At 66.4% G+C, this 25,370-nt stretch overlaps 1 protein-coding gene across 3 annotated transcripts; it reads left to right on the top strand.

Annotated features, from left to right (window-relative positions):
- Positions 1–377: 377 nt before the first annotated feature.
- On the top strand, positions 378–24,453 carry CTBP1 (C-terminal binding protein 1). Of its 3 annotated transcripts, XM_082838787.1 has the most exons (10): positions 422–567; positions 7,670–7,862; positions 9,264–9,418; positions 17,448–17,592; positions 18,907–19,113; positions 21,006–21,220; positions 21,922–22,052; positions 22,654–22,781; positions 23,282–23,399; positions 23,555–24,453. In XM_082838787.1, exons 2-10 carry the CDS (start codon positions 7,856–7,858, stop codon positions 23,739–23,741), a joined length of 1,293 nt encoding a protein of 430 aa, XP_082694913.1. In that variant the 5' UTR covers positions 422–567; positions 7,670–7,855; the 3' UTR covers positions 23,742–24,453. The 3 variants fall into 3 exon arrangements, with proteins under 3 accessions (XP_082694912.1, XP_082694911.1, XP_082694913.1); XM_082838786.1 differs by lacking the exon at positions 7,670–7,862 and having other exon boundaries at positions 378–567; positions 23,558–24,453; XM_082838785.1 differs by lacking the exon at positions 7,670–7,862 and having other exon boundaries at positions 378–567.
- The last annotated feature ends 917 nt before the right edge of the window (positions 24,454–25,370 follow it).

The following is a 25,370-nucleotide window of genomic DNA, read 5'->3' as shown; positions in this document are numbered from 1 at the left end:
ATGGGTGCGGCCGGAAAGTGAGGATAAGGGGCCCGTTCAGCCCAGCAGTCAAGGCCCAGTGGGATCCAGGCAGGTGGGGCCTGGCAGGTTCAGAGCAGGTGCGTGTGCATGTGTAGGGCAAGTGGGGCCATGGGGGTTCTCAGCAAGTGCGTGTGCTCATTCGGGCAGCAGGGGCCTGGTGTGTGCGGGTAGGTGCCTGTGCGGTTGCCGGGAAGGCGCGGCCAGCGGGGGCGGGGGAGCCTGGCGGCCGGGCGGGGCGGGCGGGCGCGGCTTGCTGCCGCCCGCGTGGTCCTGCGCGGCGCCCGCGCCTGGAAACAGGAGACCGCCGCGCCGGAAGCCCCGCCCGCGCGCGCGCCCTGTCCCCGCCCGGTGGAGCGGCTGCTGGCGCGGCGCGGCGGCTCGGCACGGCGGCGCCCGGGCGCAGGCGAGCGGGCGGAGCAGCGGACGGCGCCCAGGCCGCCCCACGCGCCGGGCTCGCGGCGGAGCGCTCCGGACTCGTCGGGGCCCGCGGCCGCCCGCGCCTTTCAATGGGCAGCTCGCACTTGCTCAACAAGGGCCTGCCTCTCGGTAAGGCCGCGCGCGCGCATTTCCGGCCGCGGGGGCGGGGCGGGGCGGGGCCGGGCCGCGGGGGCGGGCGGGGCGGGCGCGGGCCCCGGCTTTTGTGTGCGAGTGCGCGTGCGCGCCGGCGTCCGCGCGCCGGCGCCCGGGGGCGGGGCCGGTGGGCGGGACCGAGGGGGCGCCGTGCGCGTGCGCGTGCTGCTGCGTGCGCGTGCTGCTGCGTGCGCGTGCGCCGCCGCCCCGCCCGCGCAGGTGGCACAAAGGGGCGCGGGGGGCGCGGGGGCCTCGGGACCCCCGCAGCCGGGACCTCGCACTCGGTGCGCAAGTCCCGCCGGCCCGTCCCTCCTGCGGGCCGGGCTGGCCGGGTCCCCGCTGACGGGGCCCCGCAGGGAGGACGGGCGCGCCGGTGACCCCGCGTCCTTCGGGGCCGGACCTCGGACCGCAGCCGGGGGACGTGCGGGGCCGCAGCCTCGGACACGAACCGGCCTCTCTGCGAGTCCGCGGCGCCGGGTTTTCCCGCAGGCGATCTTTACTCGTTTTTGAAGTGACGTTTTTGAAATGAAATGACCGTTTTGAGATCTTTACTCGTTTTGAAATGACAGAAGTGATGCGTCAGCTGGGAGGCGCGCCGTTCCCGCTCACCCGGCTGAGGTGGCGGCAGGGCGCCCTTTTCTTTATGAGTCCGTTTCCACCTGAGTAACGGGACAGGTGTGACCCGCTTCCGTTTGTCCCCAGGCACCTTGTGCCCTTCCTGTTTTGAAAGGTGTCAGGAACAGGCATTCTCCGTGCCCTGGGTAGCTCTGGGGGCCCTGAGCCTGGGGCTGGGGGGCGCAGGCCGGGCGGGGGGCGCCACGGGTGGTGTTGGTTTGCCGGCCGCTGCCCTACGCCCCCGTCAGGCCACTTCCGTGTCATGCCCACCTGTCTTTCCACCCTTGCACAGCCCCAGCTTCTCCGGGCTTCCAGCCACCGGGCTGGGGCCTCCTCATGGTAGGGGTGCATCCTGTCGGCAGGGGAGGGCCCCCACCCTCAGCTTCCAGCGCCACCACCCTGCCGCTGGGGCCTGCAGGTCGGGGCCCCAGGCTGCGAGGCCTGTGGAGGGAGGAGCTGCCGCGGCACCTGAGCCGCGGTTATGGACGGAGCTTCCTCTGGCTGGTGCCTGCTTGTCCCGGAAGGGTGCAGCGGCCCTGGGCTTGCCGGGAGGACGGCCTTTAGCTGGCAGCCTCTTAAGCCGGGAACCTGGCCGGGGCAGCCCCTTTCTCGTGATGCTCTTCTCCGTGGTTGGTTAGGACAGGTTTGCTCTCGGGAAGTGGGATGGCTTTCTTCCGGGTGCTCTGAGTTGAGGAGCACGAGGGTAAGCCCCTCACCCAGCTCCCACTTCTCTGGGTGGCTGGACAGTTGGCTTCCACAAAGGGGGTCCAGAGCCGGGACTGCCGGTCGTATCCCATGGGGGCATCCTCCACCTGTCCAGGACCCCCCCACTTTTCAAGAGAAACAACTTTATTTCTATAAAAGCATACACAGGCAAATACTCAGGAGAAAGCCAGTTCCCAGCAGTGTGGACGTCTGGGATGCCCTGTGGGTCAGTGTCGCCTGTCTGCTCCTGAATGGGGCAGCATCTTTCAGCCTCTGGGGGAGTGGCCACAGCAGCCAAGAGCACAGAACTGTCCCTGGGGGAATCCCAGCTGAGCCCCTGACCAACGCTGATTTCTCTGTGTCATGTCTGTAAAGTGGGGATGGAGCGTGTGAGGAGGTGGGATCACATGAGTGAGCGTGTGCCAGGTGTTGGGGATGGAGGGACAGGGCCGGGGGCGGGGCTGAGGGACAGGGTCTCCACACAGCAGCTGTGAAACATCACTCTGGAAGGTAGGAAGGCGACATTCCCTAAGTTACGGTGGCATCATGATGAATCCGCCCCAACCTGCGTTCTTTCGACGTGGATGACGTTCTCGCTTCCGGGATTCTGAGCATCACGAAGGTAGCAGAACACGCACACACGTGGGCGTAAATGAAGATGGGGAAAGAGGTGAACACGCGTGGGGCAGTCTTGGTGACGCATCCTCGCCTCTTGTCACGGTTTTTATCTAGCACGTGTGTGGGGCATCTTTTGGTTTCCGAGGAGTTGCGAAGTTGAGGCTGGCTCTGGCCGGTGGTCCTGCTGGAGGTTTTACGTGGCCACATTGCCTGCGGGAGCGCCTTGGCCTTGGCTGCAGGGGCTCAGTGCCCACCCCAGCCAGACTCTGCCCAGGGCACACGGCGGACCCCGGCCAGACGGCTGGGCTGTGGGGCAGCGGGGCGAGCTGGAGAAGGCGGGCTGCTGCTGGCTCTTCAGGCAGAGTGACGCGGGGGCAGGCGCGGGGCCGCCCTTGGGTCCTCGGGTTCCTGTCTCGGGAGGTGGCTTTCCAGAGGGCGTGCCTGCTGGTCAAGCTGGAGGACCGGTGCCGGCAGAGAGGCTGGCTTCACACAAGAGGGTGGGGAGGTGGCAGGGGCAGCGGCCGCCAGCGGTGCCGAGGAGTTTGCCTTTCCTGCTGCTGAGCGGTGCGCGTGACAGGCCCCGGCTGCGGTGACTGGGGCTCTGCGGCGTGCGGGCCAGAGGCCTGGTGGAGTAAGGAGAGCACACCCTCGCCGTGGGCCCCAGGGAGACTGGCCTGGCCCTTGGACGGGCCGTGGGGCCAGAGACCCTGTCTGTGGCTGCCACGTTTGGGGCCTGGGTTGGGCGGGGCAGTTACTGGGGCTGGAGAGGAGCAGAGGCCGTTCTGGGGGTGAGTTCTGGGTGCGCTGAGCTTAAGATGCTCATCGGTGCTGCGGAAGGAGGCGGGAGCTGGCCCGGGACCCTGACCCGGTGCTCAGGGCGTGGTGTGGCCGAGGGCCGGGTTCTCGGGAAGCCTGGGCTTCCTGCAGGGCCTGGTGCCAGGGATGCGCCGTGATGGGTCTGGGGGGCTCAGCGAGTCGGGTGACCCCAGAGCGTGCCAGCTGCAGCCCCTGGACCCTGCGAGGGTAGCCCCACACTGGGGAGCCGTGGCCGAGGACGCGTCTTAGGTGCGTGGGGGGGGGGGGAGGGGGGAGGGCCGCGCGGCCAGTGTGTAGAGCTGGGCAGGAGGGAGCGCGAAGACGGTGCCCGAGTGTCCGCGGCTCCCCGTCGTTGGCGTCTTCCCTTGGCGTGGAATGCAAGTCGCAGCCCAAGTCCCCTTTCGTCCTTTCCTGTCCCCTCTTGCTGCTGCGTGGTGAGCCTCAAGGGAACCGTCGACCGGTCCTGGGGTCTGGGCGGGGTGTTAGGGCAGCCGCCTGCCAGGCCTTCAGCAAGCGCCCTCCCGTCGGGCCCGACGTCCTCTTCGGCCCCGCAGGTCTGGCCACCGCCCGCTCCCGGCGTTTGCCCGGGAGCCGGGACAGCCCAGGGCCGCGGCGCTGCCAGCTCTGGGCACGGGCTTCCTCTCTCCGCAGCCGCGCTGGCCCCTGCGTTCCCCTCCCCCCTTTACTGAGCCGCTGGGTTACGGGCATGCACTGCCTCTCCCCGTGGCGGGCACCTGGCGCCTCTGACGTGGGATAGAGCCGTCTGTGCGTCAGGCTGGTCGTCAGAAATCCCTCCCTTCCCACGTGCTCTCTGAGTGCCCCCGGAAGCCTGTCCTGGCAGAGCTCGTGTTCTGGCCGTATGGCCCCAGTGGTCAGCCGGCACCCACGTCCATCCCTGAGCAGAAACTGGGCGGGCGGGAGGGGACCAGGGAAGCTGGGGGTGGTGGGAGGAGGTGAGGCCCGAGAGTGTCACGTGTTGGAAGTGCGGGGCCGTGGCCCCCGGCAGGTGCTCCTGGCAGCAGGTGTCACCCTGACAGCACCTCTGCGTGGTTGGTGAGCAGGTGCGGGGAGAGCGGGGGGTGCTGGAGAGGGTCCAAGTGAGGACGGGATGGGCCCTCCTGTGCCCAGAGCCCCGGGTCTGGGGCTGACCAGGTAGGGCGTCTGGACACCCGGGAACCTGGGGCCAGCCTCACGCCCTCGGGAGATGACCCGTCTGCTCCTCGGCTGTCCCATCGCTGAGGGGACAGAGTCTCCGTCCTGACAGGTGTCCTGGCTGCCAGCCACCCGCTCCCCAGGGTGGCCCCTCACGGTCACTGAGGTCACCAAGGGGCTGGGGCCGTCCCTGTCGTATCTGGTCCCCAGAGTTTCTTTGCAAGGAGCTGGCCCTGCGTCCCACCCTCCCAGATGGGGTCCAGTTTCTAGTAAGGGGGAGGGGCAGGTGTGTCTGGAATCTGGCCGGGGGGCTTCCGGCCAGAACCCCGTCCCTGCCACGCCCCCGTCCATGAACCGAGCCCCTGGCTCACCTGGTGGGGGAGGGGTGCAGACCCTTGTGGCTCCCGAGAGACAGGCGGGTGAGTAGAGGGCAGGAGCCCCTGAGACTCGTCCAGTCAGCACAGGGCGGGGGGGCCAGGCTGGCGGCACTGCACCCACCGGACGCGTGGGACGTGGCCTGCGTGCCACCCCCAGGGTCCACGCCTGTTGGCCACGGGCCTTGCCCTCTCTAGCCATCCTTCACTCCCTCTTTAAACGTGGGGCTGTTCCCCCGGAGGGCAGAAGGCCTCCTGTAGGTTCCTGTGCAGCGGTGGCTGTAGGAGGTGGCTTGGTGGCCCTGAGGTCCCTGGGGCTACCTGCTGGCCTGCTCTGGGCTTAACCGTGACCCTCCCCTCCCCTGGCCTGACCTTGTCCACCCTCCGGCTCACCCCCTGCTGCCCTGTGCGTCCAGGGGCTCTTCCGTCGGTGTCTTGAGCAATGAAGTCACTTACGGGGCTTCTGTTTGGCTTATTTGTAGAAACGAGGTGCAGCTTAGCGTTTTCACCCATGAGTGTCCCCAGCACGAGCCCAGAAGCTTCTTGCGACTATGGTCTTGCTGTTATTTCAAGCACAATTGGACGGTTGAATCCCTGGGTCTCAGCCACTGCTGGACGCTGCCGTCCTGCCCACAGGGCACTGGGGCTGGGGAGGGGAGAGCCAGACTCACCCTGTCTGTCTGCAGTGCCCACCAGAGGTCGCCTCCTGCCTGCACGTTGGACCTGAGACCTGCCCAGGGCCCTCCGTCTGTGCAGGCTGGCCTCTGAGGCCCGCCAGCTGCTCCGGGCAGGCACCCACCACCCCCATGGGGTAGCAGGGATGCATCTGACTCCTTCTAGCTGCTTAGTAGTGCCAAAGCAGAGCTTCCTTTGAGACCACTTTCACAGAAGGACTGGTGGGCAGTGGACATGGGAGAGCCCAGGGGTCCAGGTTGTTTCACCAGGGTTGGGAAGACGCCGTGCTGGGCCGCACTTGAGGCCTGTGAGCCCCGGGCCCTCGGGGGACAGGGAACCGTCTTGGCCGTTGGCAGGTAGCGGGCATGTAGGGACGCTGCTGGCTGGTGGGAGCGCGAGTGAGCCAGGGAAGGCCCGGCTGGGCACTGTCCTGCTTCCCAGTGCAGCTGGCCCTGGTTCCTCCAGGGTTTAGGGAGGGGACTGAAGAAGTCCTCGTGACCAGACGGCCGGCTGTGACTTCTGGGGTTTCCATCACCTGCACACGCTGTCTCCCGTGTGGTTCCCGGGGGCCCTCAGGTAGCAGGGCAAGGCGCCTAGGTCGGCCTGACTCGGCTGTGCGGAGCTGACTGCCCTGGTGCTTTGCCCGGTGCTGCCCCTGCAGTTGAGAATGAGTTTGGGGCCAACTTTGGAAGAGACGATGGGATCAGTGGGGCCTAGGTTGCAGGTGTTTGAGGTCCTGGAGCTCGCTCTCCTGCCTCTGCAGCGGGGGTGCCCACCCCGGCGGCGGTGTGGTCGGTCAGCGGGGGTGAGGCTGGGGCCCCAGAGCCAGCGAGACCGCAAGCGAGGCAGCGTCCTTGCCGCCCGGCCCGGCACCCCACCCCCGTCGCCGTTCCCGAGCCCCTCCTGTGAGAATCAGGGTAGGAAGGTGAGGAGGGCCTGAGGACTGGCACGGAGGGTCCCTGAGGTTCTGGGGGTGTAGTCCTGTTCTGGGCCGTGTCTGGGCTGTGGGGTGACACCTGCTGCCTTACGGCTCGCTGAGTACGGTTTCTACCGGAGGAAGTTAGATCAAAGGAGCCTCTGCTGTTTGCAGGTGGAAGCGTTCCGATTCCTCGTGTTTGGTGATTCTGGAGAGGAGCGTGGCTGCGTGGGGGGGGGGGGCCGGCGTGAGTTGCGGGACCTCTGGTAGCGCGACCCCTCGGGCACGAGTCCCTGCGCGGCAGGGCTGCTGTCCACGCTGCGTGGCCCGGGAGGCAGAGCGGGTGCGGCGGGACGGGGACCTGGGCCGGGGCGTCATGACCCCCGCCTGTGGGAGCGCGGGGGGCCTTGGCGCACGTGGCTGCACGGGGCTGAGAGGGGCCGAGGCCGCCTGGGAGCCGGTGGTGAGGTCAGTTCGGGTGCTAGACACCCACTGGGTGGCAGGCACTGAGGGCCGCCGCTGGCCCGTGGCTGCAGGCTGCCCCCTGGCCCTGCCGCCCGTGTCCTGGGGTTGTGGGCTGTGTCTGGCTGGCCAGCTGGAGCTTTTCAGGAGCGGCTGGCCAGTCCCCGCAGCTGAGCTGGATCAGGGAGGGCTCGGGTGCGCCCGAGGTGTGGGTCACGACCAGGTTGTCCTGCCCGCCGGGAAGGGCTGGGCAGCTCTCTGGGGAGGACTGCACCTGAATCTGGCCCCAGTCCCGGGACACCGCCTGGGGGGCTCGGGGGTGTGGTACAGGAAGCGTCCAGGTCAGGGTCTGTGTCCCGGGGCCCTTTCCCCCAGCGGCCTGTGCCCCGTCACAGACCCAGGAAGCGATGGGCCCCGTGAGATAGGAGCTTGCGGAACTGGCCACAGACCCGCTTTCTGGGCCATCCTGTCCCCAGGCCTCCCAGCTAGTGCACATGGTGGCATCCGGGCGGGCTCCCGGGTACGTGGCGGCGACCTTCGGGGTGAGCCTCTTGCCTCTGCGTCCGAGCCGTGGCCCCGCCGGTCACTCCCATGCAGGGCCGGGCCTGGTTCCAGGTAGGTCCCAGCCCGGCAGCCACGGGCTCGGGGTCAAGGTGCAGGGAAGCCCCTTCTCCATGGACCTGAGGTTCGTGAGTCTAGTTGACCCTCAGTGGTGTTTAACGTGTCTCTTGTGTTTAATTTTTAGTCAGACTTTGACCCGGCGTGGGCTTCAGTGGTCGCCGTGGACGGGAGCCTAGGAGCTTTGGTTCGAGACAATTAAAGACGTGGGATGAGGATCCAGTGACAGGACGCGGTTCTGCAGGGGGCTTCTGAAGATAGACGCTTTGAACAGTCGAATTCATGGTCGTGGAAGCCGAGCCCATATTAAGAGATGTCAGGTTGGTCGGGGCTCGGGAGAGTGAGGCCGCCGAGGCCGGTGTCCCCGCGGCCGTGGAGGAGGCGCTGCTCCGGGGCCCCCAGCGTGTGCTGGGGTTAGGACAGGGGCGTCCCGAGGGGGCGAGTCGCCCGGGCCAGCGAGGCCTCGGTCGGGCCTCACGTTTGCCGTGGGGTTTGCTTCTGTCGAGGGTGTCGAGGGAGGGGCGCCCGGCCAGGCTGCAGGTCGGCGCGGGGTTTCTCGGGGCGTTCCCGTGGACACGCTGCAGTTGGCAGCCCTCCCGGTCGCGGTGCCCTCCGTTGGGGCTTCCCGTCCTCTCTGACCGCTGGGCGCTTCAGACGAGGCTCTGCAGGCGCCTTTCAGCTAAGACACCTTCGCAGACCCGGAGGGCTCGGTTTCTTGCGGTCGCGTGGATCGATGTTGGGCAGAGTTCCAGCTGAGTGAGGCTGGGAGCGGGTGTTTGTCACGCACTAAGATGAGTAACATCTTTAAGTGAGACGTCACTGTTCTCCCAGTGGAGCTGGAGAGACCAGGGCACCGTCTGCACAGGACTCCCGCCGTCGCACCACAGACAGAGGGGGCCTGGACGCTCTGCTCGTGACGCGGGGGGAGGTGACCAGGGAAGTCCTGGCCTTTGGACCCCACGCCAGGAGCCCTCCCGGCGGTCTCGGCGCCTTTGCCGCCGGTCCTGACGGCCGTGCGCTCTCGGGGGTGGTGGGCGCTGGCGGGCCGCCGCGGAACCCGCACCCGGTTCTCGTCCTGCACCGCACGCGCCGGCTGCCACGTCCCAGGGCGAGCCTTGCGGGGCCGTGGTGAGGGGGCGGGCTGGTGCGGCCCCCACTGTCTCGCGTGTCACCTGTGAAGCCCTCCCGTCTCCACCTGGGCCTCGTGTGGAGGGGGTGAGTTTTGAATCATTCTTCGCTGTCTCATTTTGGGGAGGTGAGGGGTTCTGGCCTTCTTCCCGTGTCCTAACCCTGTTCTACCTTTACACTGTTTCTTGCTCCTCAAACCTACAAGCAGAGGCGATGCTGGTGCTGGGTGGGTCCCTGCCGGGTTTTTGGGTGGCAATACCACAGCGTCGAGTGGAAGAGAAACGTCGGGTGCGTCCCCGAGCCCGTCGTTCCAACCTGCGTGTCTGGACGCCGGCTGGAGCACGGGGCTGCCAGGGGCTCTGCATCCCTGAGGCCCTGATCCGTGGAGGGGGGCAGTCACCACCGTCGGTGTCCACTCAGGTGGCACTGAGCTGTGGCAAACGTCAGTGTGTTTTCCTTCCTGGTTTTTAACTTATTTTTGACAAAGATCCTGGTGGCTGGACACGTAGAATTGGAAGTCCTTGGGGTGGGCTGAGGTTTCAGCGGGGGCTGTGCTGCCGCGGGAAGCTGAGCGTCCGGCCCTGTCGTTGCAGGCGTCCGACCTCCGATCATGAACGGGCCCCTGCACCCCCGGCCCCTGGTGGCACTGCTGGACGGCCGGGACTGCACGGTGGAGATGCCCATCCTGAAGGACGTGGCCACAGTGGCCTTCTGTGACGCACAGTCCACACAGGAGATCCACGAGAAGGTACCACGGGCGGGGGTGGGGAGGTGGGGAGCCGTGGAGCCGTGGCCTCGCCAGCGCTGAGGCAGGTGTCCCAGGGTTCCTGCCGGAGTGGGCAGGTGTGGCGCTGCCCTCACCACCTGGCCTGTCGGGAGGCGGGGGTGGGATGTCTCCATCATAACCAGTTCTTTCCCAGAAAGTGGCATCTGGGGACGTGGCTGCAGTGGACGGTGCTGGGGGCGGGCATGCTGCACCACCATCACCTGACGACTCAGGCCGCGGCAGTCGCCGGGACACCCTGAGCCTGTGCCACGCGGTTTGCAGCTCTCAGCTTCCCTGGGACAGGAAGTATGTTAACCTGGTTTCTGTTTGTAGTCACAGCCAACCGGGTACTTCAGAAGCACCTTTCCCCTGAGTCAGTGAGGAAGCTGGACCAAGGTTTATAAAACCAAGGTGCTTCGGAGAGCCGACAGGGTCAGGAGAGGCCCCGATGCCGCAGGGGTGGACAGGTCGTGCCCGCCGGGCCAGGGCATCAGCTGTGCCGGAAGAGGCGGCTGAGAGGCCAGGGCGGCTCTGGCAGCCTCATGGGCTGGTGAGGTTGGAGCCCTGCTGGACCCTGGCTCTGGGCTGGACCCTTGGAGAAAGGACGAGCTGGAGCCAGATGCACCCTCACATGTCCCCCCAGCGGCCCCGCACGTCCACATCAAGCCTTGAACTTGGATCACAGGCGCCCCTGTGCCCTCTGCTCAGGTGGCAGAGACAAGGGGGAACGGCACTCTGTACAGGAAGAGCCCGTAGGCCTGGGCCCCGAGTTGTCTCTGCAGATCACCTCCTAGCACAATGTTCATCGCACAGTCGAAGATAACAAGATAGTAGGAGAAGGAAGAACTGAGCACAAACCAGCAGAGACAAAGGACTAGAGGGACCCACGGGGCCGGTGGGGTGTCTGCTGCTACAGCCACAGCGTGAAAACCAAGCCTGAGCACTTCAAAGGAGCCGAGAGCAGAAGACGTGACGACGGCAGAGGCTTCGAGGGAGTTTTTAGAAGATCTAGGAGCAGAAACAGCAAAGCTGAAAGTGAGAGCTCACTGGGCGGACTCGACAGCCACCTGGGTCAGCGGCAGGACGGAGGCTTGGGGTGAGGGCCCCGGTGGGGAGCCAGCCTCTGACAGGAGCCTCAGGGACCGAGGGGAGGGGATGGGCCGCAGGCAGAATTGGATGAGAAGAAGGCTGACGATGGTCCAGAGCCGAGGGGAGGCAGCAGTAAGCAGGTGAGAGGTGCGGCGGCGTGCACGCCCGGGCCGCCCCTCCGGGAACTCGGGCCGGCGGCTTCGCAAAGCTGAGCGGGCGCGGGCCGCCTGCCTGGCCGCCCCAGTGCCGGCATTTCCCCCCGAGAAGCGGAGCACACGTCCACTCGGACACCTCCCGCGAGCCCCCCAGCAGCTTCGTTCCTCGTGGCCGGAAGCAGAGGGAACCAGGTGGCCTTCCGCCAGGGCACGGGTACTGAGGAGCCCCACTGGGCAGAGCAGGAAGGGTGAGCCACGGGCACCGGCGTCGGCCGGGCCAGAGCAGCCAGCTCTTCAGGGTCACGGGCGTCGTCACTCTGGGCAGCCACCGTGACGGGGCCGGCAAAGGGGACCGAGGTGCCGGGTTCAGGTGCCGCGAACACGGGGGTGTCTCTGTGGCGACGGCAGTCCTGCTTTCTGTGTCCTGTTGTGAGGCGGCTGCTTGAACAGACCCACGGTGAAGTTCCACAGAACAGCACACAAGCAAGGACAAGACGGCCAAGGGCACCTGGGTGCACAGATTACCTCCCGGGCGCAGGCTCGCTGCCCACCACGGGCCGGGCCAGGGGATGCGGGATCCCTCTCGTTGGCAGCATCTTGTGAATCTTAAACTGTTTCAAACTAAAAAGATACTTTTTAAAAAAACAGTAGTGGAATGAGAAAGAGATATACCGGGAGAAAGTTTTAAAAACTGTAAGCAGTACTAAAGCAAGTTTTGCCAGTAAATTTGAAAACTAAGACAAAACGTGTTTTTTTCCAGAACTGTAACTTACCAAAACTATTTCAACAAGTTAATATAAAACCCAGGGCTTCCCTGGTGGCGCAGTGGTTAAGAATCCACCTGCCAATGCAGGGGACCCAGGTTCGAGCCCTGGTCCGGGAGGATCCCACATGCTGCGGAGCAACCGGGCCCGTGAGCCACAACTACTGAGCCTGCGCGTCTGGAGCCTGTGCGTCTGGAGCCTGTGCTCCGCAACAAGAGAGGCCGCGACAGTGAGAGGCCTGCGCACCGCCATGAAGAGTGGCTCCCGCTCGCCGCAACTGGAGAAAGCCCTCGCACAGAAACGAAGACTCAACACAGCCAGAAATAAATAAATAAAGGAATGAATGAATGAATAAATGTTGACAGACCCCTGGGGAGGGGCATAGGGCCCTCAGAGCCCCCTCCAACGGGCAGGCGGCGTCCCCCCCGAGCCCTATGCCTCCTGACACCCACGGGAAGCCTTGGCCTTGCCTGCCAGAGAAGAACAGGCAGAAAAAGTGTCCTGGGGACAGAATTTTATGCTCCTGACAGAAGAGACGTTAGGACTGTGTAGTTGGGGTCCTTAGGCCTGAGGTAACGCCTGATTGTACACCAGGCAGGACGCAGCGAGAAAGGAACCACAGGAGAACTAGAGGGAGCTCCTGGAAACTAAAATGGGAGCGGAAGGTTTAAACCTCAATGGGAAGCTCAGAAGACACAGTCAGGGGAAGCCCAGAGGAAAGATGCAAGCGATGAGGAGCGAGGAGAGATTCGCAGACTCCGCGGGGGTGCCGGGCCCAGCTGGCCAGTGCAGCCGCTCTCGGGAGCTTCCCGTTCCCCATCCTGGGCAAGCACTTCCTTCCCCCTCTTTGCTGCCACGGGTGGCCAGATGACTAAGTGCAGCCAGGGAGAGGACAGCAGCCTTTGTGTGCAGAGCCACCTTCCCTCTTTCTGCTGCTGGAAACCAGATGTGATGGCTGGAGCCCGGGCAGCCACCCAGACCACAAAAGGAAGCCGTGTGGAGCCAGGGGAGCCTGGGAATGGCGGGGCAGCAGGACAGGAGCCCAGGGCCCTGGCGGCTCTGGGGCTGACACGGGGTCCGTGGGCCACCTGGCTGCAGGCTCTGGCCTGGAAGCGCAGTATCAGCCTGTCTTACGCGTCACGTCTGATCAGGGGTTTCTACCTCCTCACAGCTGGTTGGACGTCCGTCCGACGTTAGTTGAGCGTTAAGGAGAGACTGACGTTTTCGCCACAACATGAGGAAAACTACCAAAGCTGAACAGAGGCTCCCGTGCTCCTGCCACGAACCCAGCATGAGTGTCGGGGGCCCGAGAGGCCCTGCCATTCAGGATCCAGATTTCACCAGCGCCAGGGGTGGGGGACAAGAACCGGAGCGGCCCCAGCTGGGCGCGTCAAAGCCCCGGAGGGGAGGGCTTTAGCCAGGCTCGCTCGCCCGCCCACACGCGGGGCCGGCGGAGGCGTTTCTCCCCTCCGCCGCTCTCTCCGAAGCTCCTCAGAGATCAGGTGCCCGTGAGGTGGAGGGGGCCGTGGAAAAGGAAGACCTGGGGTCCCGTTGAGGGGCCGGGCCAGGGTGGGAGTGACACGGGGACGCGCCTGGGGTTCCAGGGGCACCAGCGGGGGCCTCGTTGGAGTGAAGCGCCCAGTCCCAGGAGGGAGGCGCCGAGGCCGGGTAAGACATGAAGTAAAATCCAGGGGAAACGCAAAAACAGGCATTGCAGCCAGCGGGGGGTGGCTCCCGGTCGGTGGGACCTGAGGACCCTGGAGGCAGGGAGGACTGGCCAGCCCACGAGCCCTGGGGATGCTGGCCGGCGCCTTCATGCGCGGCCGCCGCCACCAAGAGTGAGAGGGGCGTCTGAGGGGAGCGTGTTTGCCCCTGGTCAGGACAGGACCAAACGTGGGCAGTTCTGCAGAAAGCACGGCGTGGAAGGAGGGGCATCCGCGTACAAGGCGGTCACAGCAGTCTCCCTGCAAGAGAAATAACACACAACAGGAAATGAGGGGGCGAAGGAGACGCGTCTGCAGTGCGTGTAACAGTCGGGGGGGAAGAGCTGAAATACTCAGACTCCTCAACCCACAGGAGAAAGATCCCAGTGGGAAGTGGGCAAGGGAGGGGGGGTGTGGACAGAGCAGGTGACACTGCCCCCCCACCCCCCCAGGGGCAGCCGGGCTGTCAGCTTGCAGGTCTGGGTGGCGCTCCAGCAGGCCCGTGGGAACCTGTCTGCGGTCTTCAGCCCGCTGTCCGTCCACCTGGGCCTCCTGTCATCGGGAAAGCCCTCGAGCCGTCTGCGTGGCCTCTCACAGAACATGCCCATCTGGAAAGATGAGAAGTCGCTGAGGGGGTGTGTGTGTGTGAGTGTGTGTGTGTGAGAGAGAGTGATGCTGGGAGGGGAGACTCGGGCCGAGGAGGCGCCCTGAGTGTGTGTGTGATGCTGGGAGGGGAGACTCGGGCTGAGGAGGTGCCCTGAGTGTGTGTGTGATGCTGGGAGGGGAGACTCGGGCCGAGGAGGCGCCCTGACCGGTGGCCTGCCTCTGGTGTGGTGCCCAGTGAGTACCCCTCAGGCCCTCTGCTCTGAGCGCCTGGCCAGGTGGGCTGCGTTTCCTCCTGTGGACCTGAGGACGCCAGGTCATTGACTAGCTGGTGACACAGCAGGTAGAGGCTGGCAGCAGTGGACGCTGGGAGGTCAGTGCCATACCGGGGGTGTCATGGCCACTTTGCAACCAGGAAAGGGGTCAGGAGCCAGCAGGAGCGTGGACCTGGAGTCTGGACGGGGCAGCGTGGTGCCCCTGCAGCGCTCTCATCCTGTAGCTGGTACAGGGTGGGCGCTGCTCTGAGGGGAGCCCGGGCTCCCCTCTGAGAACACTTCTCCGGGTACCCTGGGATTCGAGAGACGCTCAGTAGAAGGACCAGGCGTGAAAAAAATAATTTACCCAGAAACGTACCTGGGTGACTGAGTCACACCCAGAAATGCAAGTGAGAGCTGAAATAACAGTTCTAGTTGGCGTGCGTCACACGGAGTATTTGGACGTTGGGAATGCCTGGTACTGGGCGGTCGGTGCTGATGGGCAGACTGTGCCCCGGGGGCAGCGGCAGCAAGACTGGAGCCTGAAGAGGGTCTGCAGGGATCCACTCACTTCTCACCTCAAGGAAACAAGCAAACGTGGGGTTTTGCTGCAGCATAGCCAGTGCTGGAAGCCACACAGTCTCTCCAGCTTTAGAAACGTTCAGACCGTTGTGGACTGTCCCTGCTTAAAAGTGCAGCCCGGGGGCTTCCCTGGTGGCACAGTGGCTGGGAGTCCGCCTGCCGATGCGGGGGACACGGGCTCGTGCCCCGGCCCAGGAGGATCCCGCGTGGTGCAGAGCGGCTGGGCCCGTGAGCCATGGCCGCTGAGCCTGCACGTCCAGAGCCTGTGCTCTGCAGCGGGAGAGGCCGCAGCGGTGAGAGGCCCGCGCACCGCAAAAAAAAAAACAAAAAAAATGCAGCCCAGGGCACTTAAGGACCACAGCTGGGTGCAATGCTCAGGAAAAGCTGGCCCTGCGCACGCGCCTGAGCCGCGAGGCCCACCTGCCCCGCCCTGCCTGCCCACAGCCCATCCGCACGCCCGTTGTAGCCGAGGGCCCCGCGGGCATCCAGCTGATGCATCTGTCCCTGCGTCCGGGGCAGCTCCTCCCAGTGCCGGCAGGGATGTGTCCGTCTCTCTGGTTCTAGCATCCAGCCGTGCCGGACAACGTGGGCACCAACAGATCTCTGTCTGCATGCAGCCTGCCCCCCAGCTCCTGCCCACCTGCCCCAAGGGGGCCCTCCTCACCAGCTCTTGTCCACACAGCACAGGGCGGCCAGAGGGGCCTTCGGGGGGAACCGCCAGCCGAGCCCTCCCTCCCCTCTCCCCTGCACCTGCCCGTGGCCTTAGCCATGTCCACTGCCCTGTATCTTCCTGCCCACCCTCCCCACGTGCCCCTGCTTAATGTCTTCTGCTGCTGCTCGGCTGTCACACGTCGGGCCTCACCCCGTCCACACTGGGTCCCGTCGAGTCACGGCACCGGAAGTCTGCGCCTGCGTCTGTGGCCCTCCCAGGAGGTCGGGGAAGCTGTCAGGACTCGGGCATGATCCAGCCGGTCCATTCACACGCCTGCTGGCAGCCCCCTGCTCCCGGAGCTGAGCTTCCTAGATCTTCCGAGCTGGGGCCAGAGCGGGGCTGGCAGCGCCCCGTCGCCTCCTTGCAGGGTCAGGGGCCCAGGACCCCCTGCCCTGCTTCCCAGCTGCCCTTACCTTGGTCCTTTCTGTGAGGTCCCCTGTGGCCGTGTCCTCCAGTACACCGCAGGCAGCAGGAGGGGAACGGAGGCCAGGCCAGCCTCAGAGGAAACTGAGTTCCGGGTGGTCACGTGTCCGGCTGGGACCAGGGCTCAGTCATCGTAGAAGGGGCGAGCCGGGGCCGTTAGCAGTCTCCCCGGGGCTGCAGTCCGCTGCCCTGCGTCCCACGCTCAGAGCCCGCTCCACCCCGCTTACTGCGTCAGCCACGGGCCAGCTGCTGCCTCAGCTCACATGTGGCCCCTTGTGGTCCAGCAGCCTCTGTCGCCCCGGGGGACCCAGGGTGAGCACTGGAAGCTCGGTCCAGAGGGGGGCCCGCAGACACATCACCACGGGTTCCCAGCGGACTCTGTTTCACTGAAATTGAGACGTCATCGATTATAACGTCCCGTTAGGGAGGAGTAAACCTCGTTCCCAAGTACGGCAGGATTTGGATTACATGATGCGTTGGAACAGGGTGGGCCCGCTCCGCAGCCCCTGCCTTTGGGCCCAGAGATGGCAGACCATGCGTCCCTGGCCTTGGCCAGACTGCGTCCCGCTGCGGACCGGGCTCACGGTCCTGGGCTGTGGCCCTGCCCTCCTCGACCCGCGCTCCCCGCCCCCACCCCCCAGGAGCGAGGTGCGTCACACGTTGGTGGGCCCGGCCCTGGCAGAGCTCATGGACTTAAGCTGGCAGGTGGGTGGGGGGGGGTCTCCTGGAGGGGGGTCGTGGGCGGGTCTCTGCACGGGGCGCAATGGTGGGCGGACGTCCGTGCGCTTGGCACCAACCTGCCCGCGTGGGCCTCGCCTGGAACAGACTCACCGAGACACGCGGGCCGCCCCCAGGTGTCCTGGAGCCCCGCACTTCGGGGCGACGGCCCCAGCACGCTCCGACGGGTGCAGAGACAGCTGTCGGGCCCTTCGTGCGGGCTGCAGCTGGCTAGGCCCACCTTAGGCGCAGGCGCGCGCGGAGCGCGTACCCGACCTTGACGCCCCTCCCAGTGGTGGGCGGGGGTTGGGGGAGGCGGCCCCCCAGGTCCGCGGCGCGGCGGAGAGTGCGCAGGGGCTGCGGCTGCTCCCTGCTCCTTTCTGGGGGGTGAGCCTCCAGCCCTGGGCCGTGCAGCGCCGACCTGGAGGCCGGGCCCTGTGCACGGGGACGGCGGGGTCGGCACATCAGCCCTCTCCCCATTTGAGAGGGGTGCCCTGCTCACTGCGGCGCGCTCACTGTCCCCAGGGACTTATCCGACGCTCCGAGCGCATTGCGGCCTTGCGGCCGCTCCTGTTCCAGTAACGGTGTGTCAAAGTGGCCGCTGGCTTCTCATCCTGTCGGCGGGGTCTGGAGGTCTCGGGTGCGCCGGGTCCTCCCAGCGCCCGGTGTTTGTCGTGTGTCGTAGCGCCTGGTGCCCAAGGGGAAGGCAGCCCCCGCCCACCCCCCTGCGTCAGGCAGGCAGAGCGCCGTCCCCTGTGTCGACCGGGGCAGGGACCTTCGGTGTGCTTCGCGCGTTTGCTGATCTGTCACATTCGGGTCACTGCAGGCCGCTCACATGGGGATCGGGCACCTTCCGCTGAGAGGGCCTGCCACGCGCACCGGAGGGAAGGCCGCTCGGGTGGGAACCTGCTGGAGCCCTGGGACTTGCCTAGCGGGGGCCGCGCTTGGGGGGAGTGCCCGCGTGGCTTCTCCCGCAGCGGCACCGGCTCACGTGCCCCCTTCACTGCAGGTGCTGAACGAGGCCGTTGGGGCGCTGATGTATCACACCATCACGCTGACCAGGGAGGACCTGGAGAAGTTCAAGGCGCTGCGGATAATCGTCCGAATCGGCAGCGGCTTTGACAACATCGACATCAAGTCAGCTGGGGACTTAGGTAGGACGGACTTGGATTCTTCTTTTTGCAACTCTGCGCACTGCTCCCTTGGTGTGACCTCATCACGTTTTGTCTGTTGGTTTTACTGGGAAGAGGAGAGTCCCGTTGCAGCCGACTGCCTGGTTAGAGGTGGCCTGGAGGCCGGCAGCGTGTGGGCCCCACGCCAGCTCCCCTCAGGCAGGTGCAGGGTGGCAGCAGCATCTCTCAGAAAGCCCCCGGGTGTTGTGGGCGGCGTTTCCGCCGCCCTCCTGCACTGCCTCCTGGGGACCGCGGGGAAGGGACATCAGCCCGGGGTGGGGGTGGGGGGCGGCCAGCACATCTGTGTCGGGGTTTGCGCGGCCCTGTGCACGAGACTTGCTGGGAAAGGAGGTTTGTGTTGTGATTTAGGACGCGTGGGAGCGTGTACACACAGGTGTGTGACACACTCACGGAAACAGATTGCAGCATGCTTCTCCGGGTGCAGTGTTCAGTCTCTTGTGATGTTCTGGTCTAGTCTCTCCTTATCCTCTGTGTTGGTCACGGCTTAAGGGCAGGTCAGGACGCGCCCTGCCACGGCCCGCGGTCACCGACGGCGGCCTCAGACCTGCAGCGTGAAAACGGCTCCCGCTGTCGGCTGCCACGCGTCCCAGGGTTCATTCTGCTCTGCCAGCCCAGCTCCCTCACCCCGCTATCACCTGTCCCCAGGAAGGCACCGCAGTGTCAGGCTGCGGTCTGGGCACTTTTCGAGCTGGGCCACCCGCCGGGCCTCGTCCCTGTTCGCGGAGCGGGTCCTCGTTGCCTCGCGATTTCACGGGCTGGGGCTCCGTCCTTCGTCCAGGGACAGTCTGGGGCGTGCTGTGCGGTCATCCCTGCCAGACCTCCGCAGGGCCTGGTCCTCTGTCAGGCGGCACTGCCTTGTTCCCGAGTGTGATGGGGCCTCCAGCTCTGTTGTCGCTCGGTCTCCCCTGCATGATCTCTTGACCCCGTCTTAACGTTTTGTCGCAAGCCGAGCTGGGGGGGGGGTGGGGTGGGGGTGGGGGTGGGGGTGGGGGGTGGGGGGTGGGGAGGGCAGGGCCCGGGGAGGTGTGGCCTGGCCAAGACCCCTTTCCAGAAGGTTCAGTGGCAAGTGGTCCAGGAGGAGCAGAAGCAGGCGTGGGCATCTGCCCAGGTGGCCTCTCTCTCTTCCTGTCCCCCACCCTGTCTGCCCACTGGACCCATGGGTGGCTTTCCCGCGGCACGGGGCAGGCAACCTGCATCTGTCTCCTGGCATCCTGGGGCAGGGACGTGAGGCCCAGGACCGTGCTAGTGACTGCCCCACGTATCTCGTGTCCGCAGGCATCGCCGTCTGCAACGTGCCGGCCGCGTCCGTGGAGGAGACCGCCGACTCCACCATGTGCCACATCCTCAACCTGTACCGCAGGACCACGTGGCTGCACCAGGCGCTCCGGGAAGGCACGCGGGTCCAGAGTGTCGAGCAGATCCGAGAGGTGGCTTCCGGAGCCGCCAGGATCCGCGGGGAGACCTTGGGCATCATCGGGCTAGGTGCGATGGCTTTCGCCCCCGTGCGCAGGCTCTGTGGACCCTGAGGCTGGGGCTGCGCTGTGCTGCTAGCACATGGTCGCCAGCCAGGGGACAGCGTGGGGTTGAGGGGTCTCTGCCCCAGAGACTGTGCTGGTCCTTCTCCACCCCGGGAACACCTAGTGGGGCCCACGCACACAACAGATGTTAACTAGGTGCTCTTGGGGTCACACGTGCTCGTGTGGTCATGCACGCTCACGCACGCTCACTCTGCCGTTCCCCTGCCCCGCGACTGAACCCACAAGGCCTTCGGGTGGTGGCCGGGCAGGCTGCCCTGAGCCCTGCTCTGGGTGGACGGAGGCTGCTCCCTCCACTCACCCGCTCGATCGCGTGCCCTGCAGGCCGGTGTCCTGGGCCAGCCCTGGGCCCCTTGCGCTCAGACAGCAAACCAGGGAACGGAGACGTGGGCGGCGGGCGGGGGCAGAGGTGCCGGGGTGGTGCGGGCCTTAGGGGTTGGGGAAGCAGGGGAGGGCAGTGTGGCGGGAGGGGCCTGCCCGTCCACCTGGGCCACCCAGCATGGGCGGGACCGTAGCTCCTTGCGGCCCGTCAGCTGCTTCACAGGTTCTCCACGGCAAAGGCGCCACCTCGTGCAGCTGTGGGGGAACTGCAGGGCAGAGACGCGCCTGCATTAGTGCAGGGGGTCAGGGTCACGGGCGTCCGTGGGGCACAGGGGTGTCCCTCCCCGACACGACTTGCTGTCCTGCTGGATGTGCACACACAGACGCCAGGGCTGGCCAGAGCCCCGTAGCCCTGTGAGTGCCCTGCACCCGGCACCTAGGCCCCCAGCGCCCTCGGCCTGTCTGAGGGCAGGGATGGCCCGGCCCACGCGATGTGAGGCAGGCCGGGAGGAAGGAGCCAGGATGGGGAGCTGCTGTGCCTGGCCAGTGGGCTTGGGGCGGCCACCTCCAGGCAGTGTCTGTCAAGACACTCAGTGCGGTGGGGACGCCCCAGAGGCTGCATCTCAACCAGCGCCCGGCGGCCCTGGGGACCATGGCCCCTGGGCACCTGCTCCGGCCCTCCCCGCGCCCCTCGGGACTCCGAGAGTCTCTGTTCTGGTTCCCCACCGCCCCAAGCAGAGTGGTCCCCTGAAACCTGTGGCCCGAGTGGCGTAAAGGGAAGAAGCAGCAGCCTTTGGACCCGTGTCGCTCGTGGAGGCCAAGGCCACAGCAGCTCCACACTGAGACACGGAGCGCGGTTCCCGGGGACAGGAGGGGCTCTGTGACGGCACCTGCCAGACACACTGAGCGCAATTTCGCTTTTGCCTTTTCTCATAAAAGTGAAAATCCTCCTCGGGTTTCTCTTGGTTCCTGGAACTGGGGACTGACGTCGTAGGGGAAGTGGCTTCAGGCGAGGCCAGCCGAGCGGGGGCTCCCGTGCCAGCGTCGCCCACCGGGCAGTGTGAGTGACTGCTCCGAGGCGCTGGCACCGTGGCGGGTCGGCAGGACCGCCGGGTGCCCGTCCTCCCCGGGCCCTCTGCGCCTTACCAGCCTCCATGGTGTCCCGTGGCCCCAGGCGCAGGGCCCTGGCGTGCCTGGCCCCCCCCCCCCCCAGCTCCTGGCCTGCGCTGCTCCCCTGCTTTGTCTTCTCGGGAGCCGAGGACAGAGGGCTTCAGCCCCCGGGGCACTGGGGCCTATCCTGACACTGCAGCCCCTGCCTCACCGCCCCGTGCATGCACGGGGCCCCCGTCGGCGCTCCCCAGCCCCCCGGAGCCCCGCCCCTTCTCTGCAAAGCTTCGTCCCGCGCACGTCCTGCCGCTGGGCCTCTGGGGGCAGACGCCTCAGGCTCACCCCGGGCAGACGGGGAACCGAGGCGGGGCGGCCAGAGAGGTGCCGCGGTGACACCCTGTCGCCCCTCAGGTCGCGTGGGGCAGGCGGTGGCGCTGCGGGCCAAGGCCTTTGGCTTCAACGTGCTGTTCTACGACCCCTACCTGGCGGACGGCACGGAGCGGGCGCTGGGGCTGCAGCGGGTCAGCACGCTGCAGGACCTGCTCTTCCACAGCGACTGCGTGACCCTGCACTGCGGCCTCAACGAGCACAACCACCACCTCATCAACGACTTCACCGTCAAACAGGTGTGCGGCCCGGGGCCCCCGCCTGCCCGCCACGCCTGCCGGCCACCAGCCACCGCGCGGGCCTGCCACGGGGCCTTCTCTTCCCTGAACCGCGGCACAGGGCCTTTCAAGTGCCCGCGTGCGCAGAGACCTGTGTTGGCAGGCGTACACAGTGTATGCACGTGGGGGCGGGTCAGCTTCGACGATGGTGCCCACCCCACGTGTGTGTGTGCACGTGGGCTTGTACACACGTGTGTGTACGTGTATTTAAGTGTGGGGTGGCCACTTACATTGATGTGTGCACGTAGGTGTGCGCGCACACGTGCACGTGTGGTTCCACACGCGTCCGCGTGTGCACGTGTACGTGTGGGTGGGCGTGCGTGTACATTCAGTGTGCCTGCCTGGGGCCTCACCTGCTGTCCGCCCCAGGCTCCTGAAGCCCTGGAGAGGGTGAGGCCGGTACCTTCGTTGGTTCTCACCCAGTGGGTCTGGGTCTCTGGGGGACAGGGCGTGGCCGGGGGCTGTGCGGTCCCCGAGGACTCAGTGGGGCCCGGACAGGCACGAGCTGCCCCGAGCTGGTGGACGGCCACTGGAGCCCCACGACGGGGTGGGCTTAGTTGGGGTGAGATAGGGGTCACAAGGAATCCCTCACCGGGGAGCAGGGAAGCCACTTCCTGACCCGGTGGGGGAGTGTCTTCAGGCCGCACTGTCGTGTCTTCCAGATGAGACAAGGGGCCTTCCTGGTGAACACGGCCCGGGGCGGCCTCGTGGACGAGAAGGCGCTGGCCCAGGCCCTCAAGGAGGGGCGGATCCGCGGTGCGGCCCTGGACGTGCACGAGTCAGAGCCATTCAGGTGCCTGCCGGGGGTGCCCTGGGGTCCCCGAGCCGGCGCTCACCCGCTTACGGCCCGCGCTAGCCCGCGTCTGACCCAGGGGCCACAGCGCCGCGAGGGAGCGGGGCCCCGACGCCCACGCACAGCCTCCAGGCCCCGGCCTCGGGCACTGAGATCCCACGTGGGGCAGACCTTCCTCCCTGGCCGAGTCTCAGAGCGGGGGGAGGCCACCACTGTAGGCCAGGACGGCCCAGTCCCCTGCACGTGGTGGGAAGGGCTCAGACCAGGCGTCCTGTTGAGTGCCCGGGGGCACGAGGCGGCTGCCCCCACGTGGCCACGTCAGACGCCTCCCGGCTGAAACGCCGGTCGGGGGCAGCTGGCAGCTCCAGGTGGGTCTTCGCCCTTCCGGGACGGAGCGGTGTCCGGAGGGCCTGGGGTCTGCAGCTCACAGCCACTTGCGGGAGGGGCGGGCAGCATCCCCACCCCCCGTGAAGGCCCCTCTCCACTGCAGTCAGGAGCCCGTGGGCAGGTTTGTCTTTCAGGGGGAGCCACCGAGTCTGGCGGAGGGTGGGGTGTGGCTCCGGGCAGGCGCAGGGCCTCTGACCTCCTGTGTGCCGTGCAGTTTTAGCCAGGGTCCCCTGAAGGACGCGCCCAACCTGATCTGCACTCCACACGCGGCCTGGTACAGCGAGCAGGCCTCCATCGAGATGCGTGAGGAGGCGGCCCGGGAGATCCGGAGAGCCGTCACAGGTGCGCCGGGCGGGGGCCCCGAGGCCGCGGCGTCTTCTGCGGGGTGGGTGGGGGGTGGCTAGGGAGACGGGCCGCCCGGGGCCGGGCGTGGCAGACCCCAAGCACGGAGGAGCCGAGCGCAGCCCGGGCCCTCGCGTCGTGTGTGTGGCGCTCGCTGGCTGTCCTGCTTGGGGTGCCAGCTCGTAGGGTGTTTCCCCCACCTTGCAAAAAGCCACTTACACGTGTAAGCCTTCCGGGCCGGGCCCTGTCAGCTTCTGACTGAAACCCCCGGGCCAAGCAGGTGGGGTTGGGGGCACTGCTGAGCTGAGATCGGTTGCTTGGGGTTGGGGGTCCCCGCGCCTTGAAGGCAACACTGCCCAGACAGGACCCCGCTGTGCCTGAGGGGAGCGAGTCTGTGGAGACTGCCCGTGTCCCCGGTGGAGCCCCTGCCTCTGGGGTCCCTTTGGTGGCAGCCGCCTGACGCAGGCGCCGTCCCTCCCGTTCTCCCTGACGTCCCCCAGGCCGGATCCCTGACAGTCTGAAGAACTGCGTGAACAAAGACCACCTGGCAGCCGCCACCCACTGGGCCAGTGTGGACCCGGCCGTGGTGCACCCCGAGCTCAACGGGGCCGCCTACAGGTGAGCGGGGGCGACCTTCAGGGCCCGGTGGACGTGAGACCGTCTGTCTGGGTGGTGGCCACACAGGGAGTGGGACGGCGTCCCCCAGCAGGCGGCCTTCAGGCGCAGCCTGGGGTCCTGCCCCGCTGGCCTCACCTGCCTCCTTCCTCCCCCAGCAGGTACCCCCCAGGCGTCGTGGGCGTGGCCCCCAGCGGCATCCCCGCCGCAGTCGAAGGCATCGTCCCCAGCGCCATGTCCCTGTCCCACGGCCTGCCCCCCGTGTCCCACCCACCCCACGCGCCTTCTCCCGGCCAAACCGTCAAGCCCGAGGCAGATAGAGACCATGCGAGCGACCAGTTGTAGCCCGGGCAGAGCTCCGCGGCCTGGGCACCGGCCAAGCCCTCGGACAGGTGTGTGCAGGGGCGGCGCCGCAGGCGGCCACGGCCTCCGGGACGGTCCGGGCGCCAGGGGGGAGAGGTGACGCCCTCTCCCCGCATCAGCTGTAGTTGTCCCGTCCCGAGGGCCGGCCGCTGCCGTGTCCTTTGCGTCCCCGCTCAGCAGCGGAAGAGTCAGTAGTTAATTCTATCATGAGTGTCCCCGTCTGTGTACAGTCTTTAGAACGTCGCAAAGGATTTGTTTGCTTAGCTGTCGGCAGGAGAAGCCCGAAGCAGGGCTCAGCGGGTCTGCTTCAGACGTTCTCCCTTTTGTGTGTGGATCGCATCCCGAACCAAGCAGTTGGCAAACTTCTCAGGACAATGAATCCTCCCCGTTTTCTTTTTACGCCACTCAGTGCATTGTTTTTTCTACCTGCTTGTCTTATTTTTAGAATAATTTAGAAAAACAAAACAAAGGCTGTCTTTCCTAACTTTGGCATGAACCCCCCCTGTTCCAAACGAAGACGGCGTCGCTAGCGGTGCAGAGGAGCGCGCGGGCCTCCGTCCCGGGCGGCGGGGCTGCGGCGCCTGGCCGCGCGGTGCCGTCCTGCTGATGTGGTAGGCTAGCAATATTTTGGTTAAAATCATGTTTGTGACCGTAACCATTTGTATGAATTATTTTAAAGAAATAAAAGTCCCAGAAAGAGCCGGCACGCCTAGCATCTGTTTCATCGGCTGCGTCTCACCGGGACACAGGCGGGGTCAGTCCTCTTCTCTCCTAGCGCTGGTGGCCTTGGGGCTGGATGGACGGCCCAGTGAGCCCCGCTGTCACCACAGGAGGGGCGCTGCGGCCTGAGTGCTGGCCTCTGCCACCCCCGCCCTCCGCCCTCGGGCAGCCTTGGACCCGGGCCCCTGGGGGCGGCAGAGACCGCTGGCTCCGGGCTCGCAGGGACGTGCTCAGCGACACCACTTTGTCCTCGTCACGCCGCCGCCTCCGGAAGCCCCGCCGCGCCCGTGGGTCCGGCCGCACCGCGTGGCTGGGATGCGTGGCTGCACTTAGACGGGGGCCTGAGGGCGGGGACGGGGCGCGTCCCTCCTGCCACCTGCCGCAGCAGGTCCCGGGCCCGCCAGCTCCGGCCCCTCGGCCTCTCGCCCCTGGACTCCTCCCTGGGTCCTGCGAGGGCAAACACTCGCTTACGGGAAACTTCTGGGAAAGTGCCTCGGTTTTGCCCACGTCCCCGCCTGGGTGTGGGCACGGAGCCCGGGGCGGGAGCCGTGTCGCACTCCACACTCGCCACCTGCCACGCTCCCCGCGGCCACCGTCCCCACCACTCGCGTCCACGCCGGGTTTTGGTTCATCTCTGCTTCTGGAGCTGCTTACCCTTGAGTTGTTAACTTGACTGTGGAAGGTTCTCAGCTGTTCCGTCTTCAGTGGTTCCCCTCGGGAGTCCTGAACAGCAGTGAAAGAACAACTTGCACAAACTGGGCAGCAGCTAACGTAACTGGGAGCGGGCGGAGTAGTGACTTCGAAGAAAAGTGAGAGGCGGTACGAATTTGAGCAAAGAATATAAAGGCTGGAATAGGGACATATTTATATGTATCTTGGCAACTAGGAAAA

This window comes from Leucopleurus acutus, assembly GCF_964270905.1.
Source record: "Leucopleurus acutus genome assembly, chromosome: 4".
Classification (NCBI taxonomy): domain Eukaryota; kingdom Metazoa; phylum Chordata; class Mammalia; order Artiodactyla; family Delphinidae; genus Leucopleurus; species Leucopleurus acutus.
Note: the sequence above shows the minus strand (reverse complement) of the source record. Positions and strands in the feature narration are given on the sequence as shown.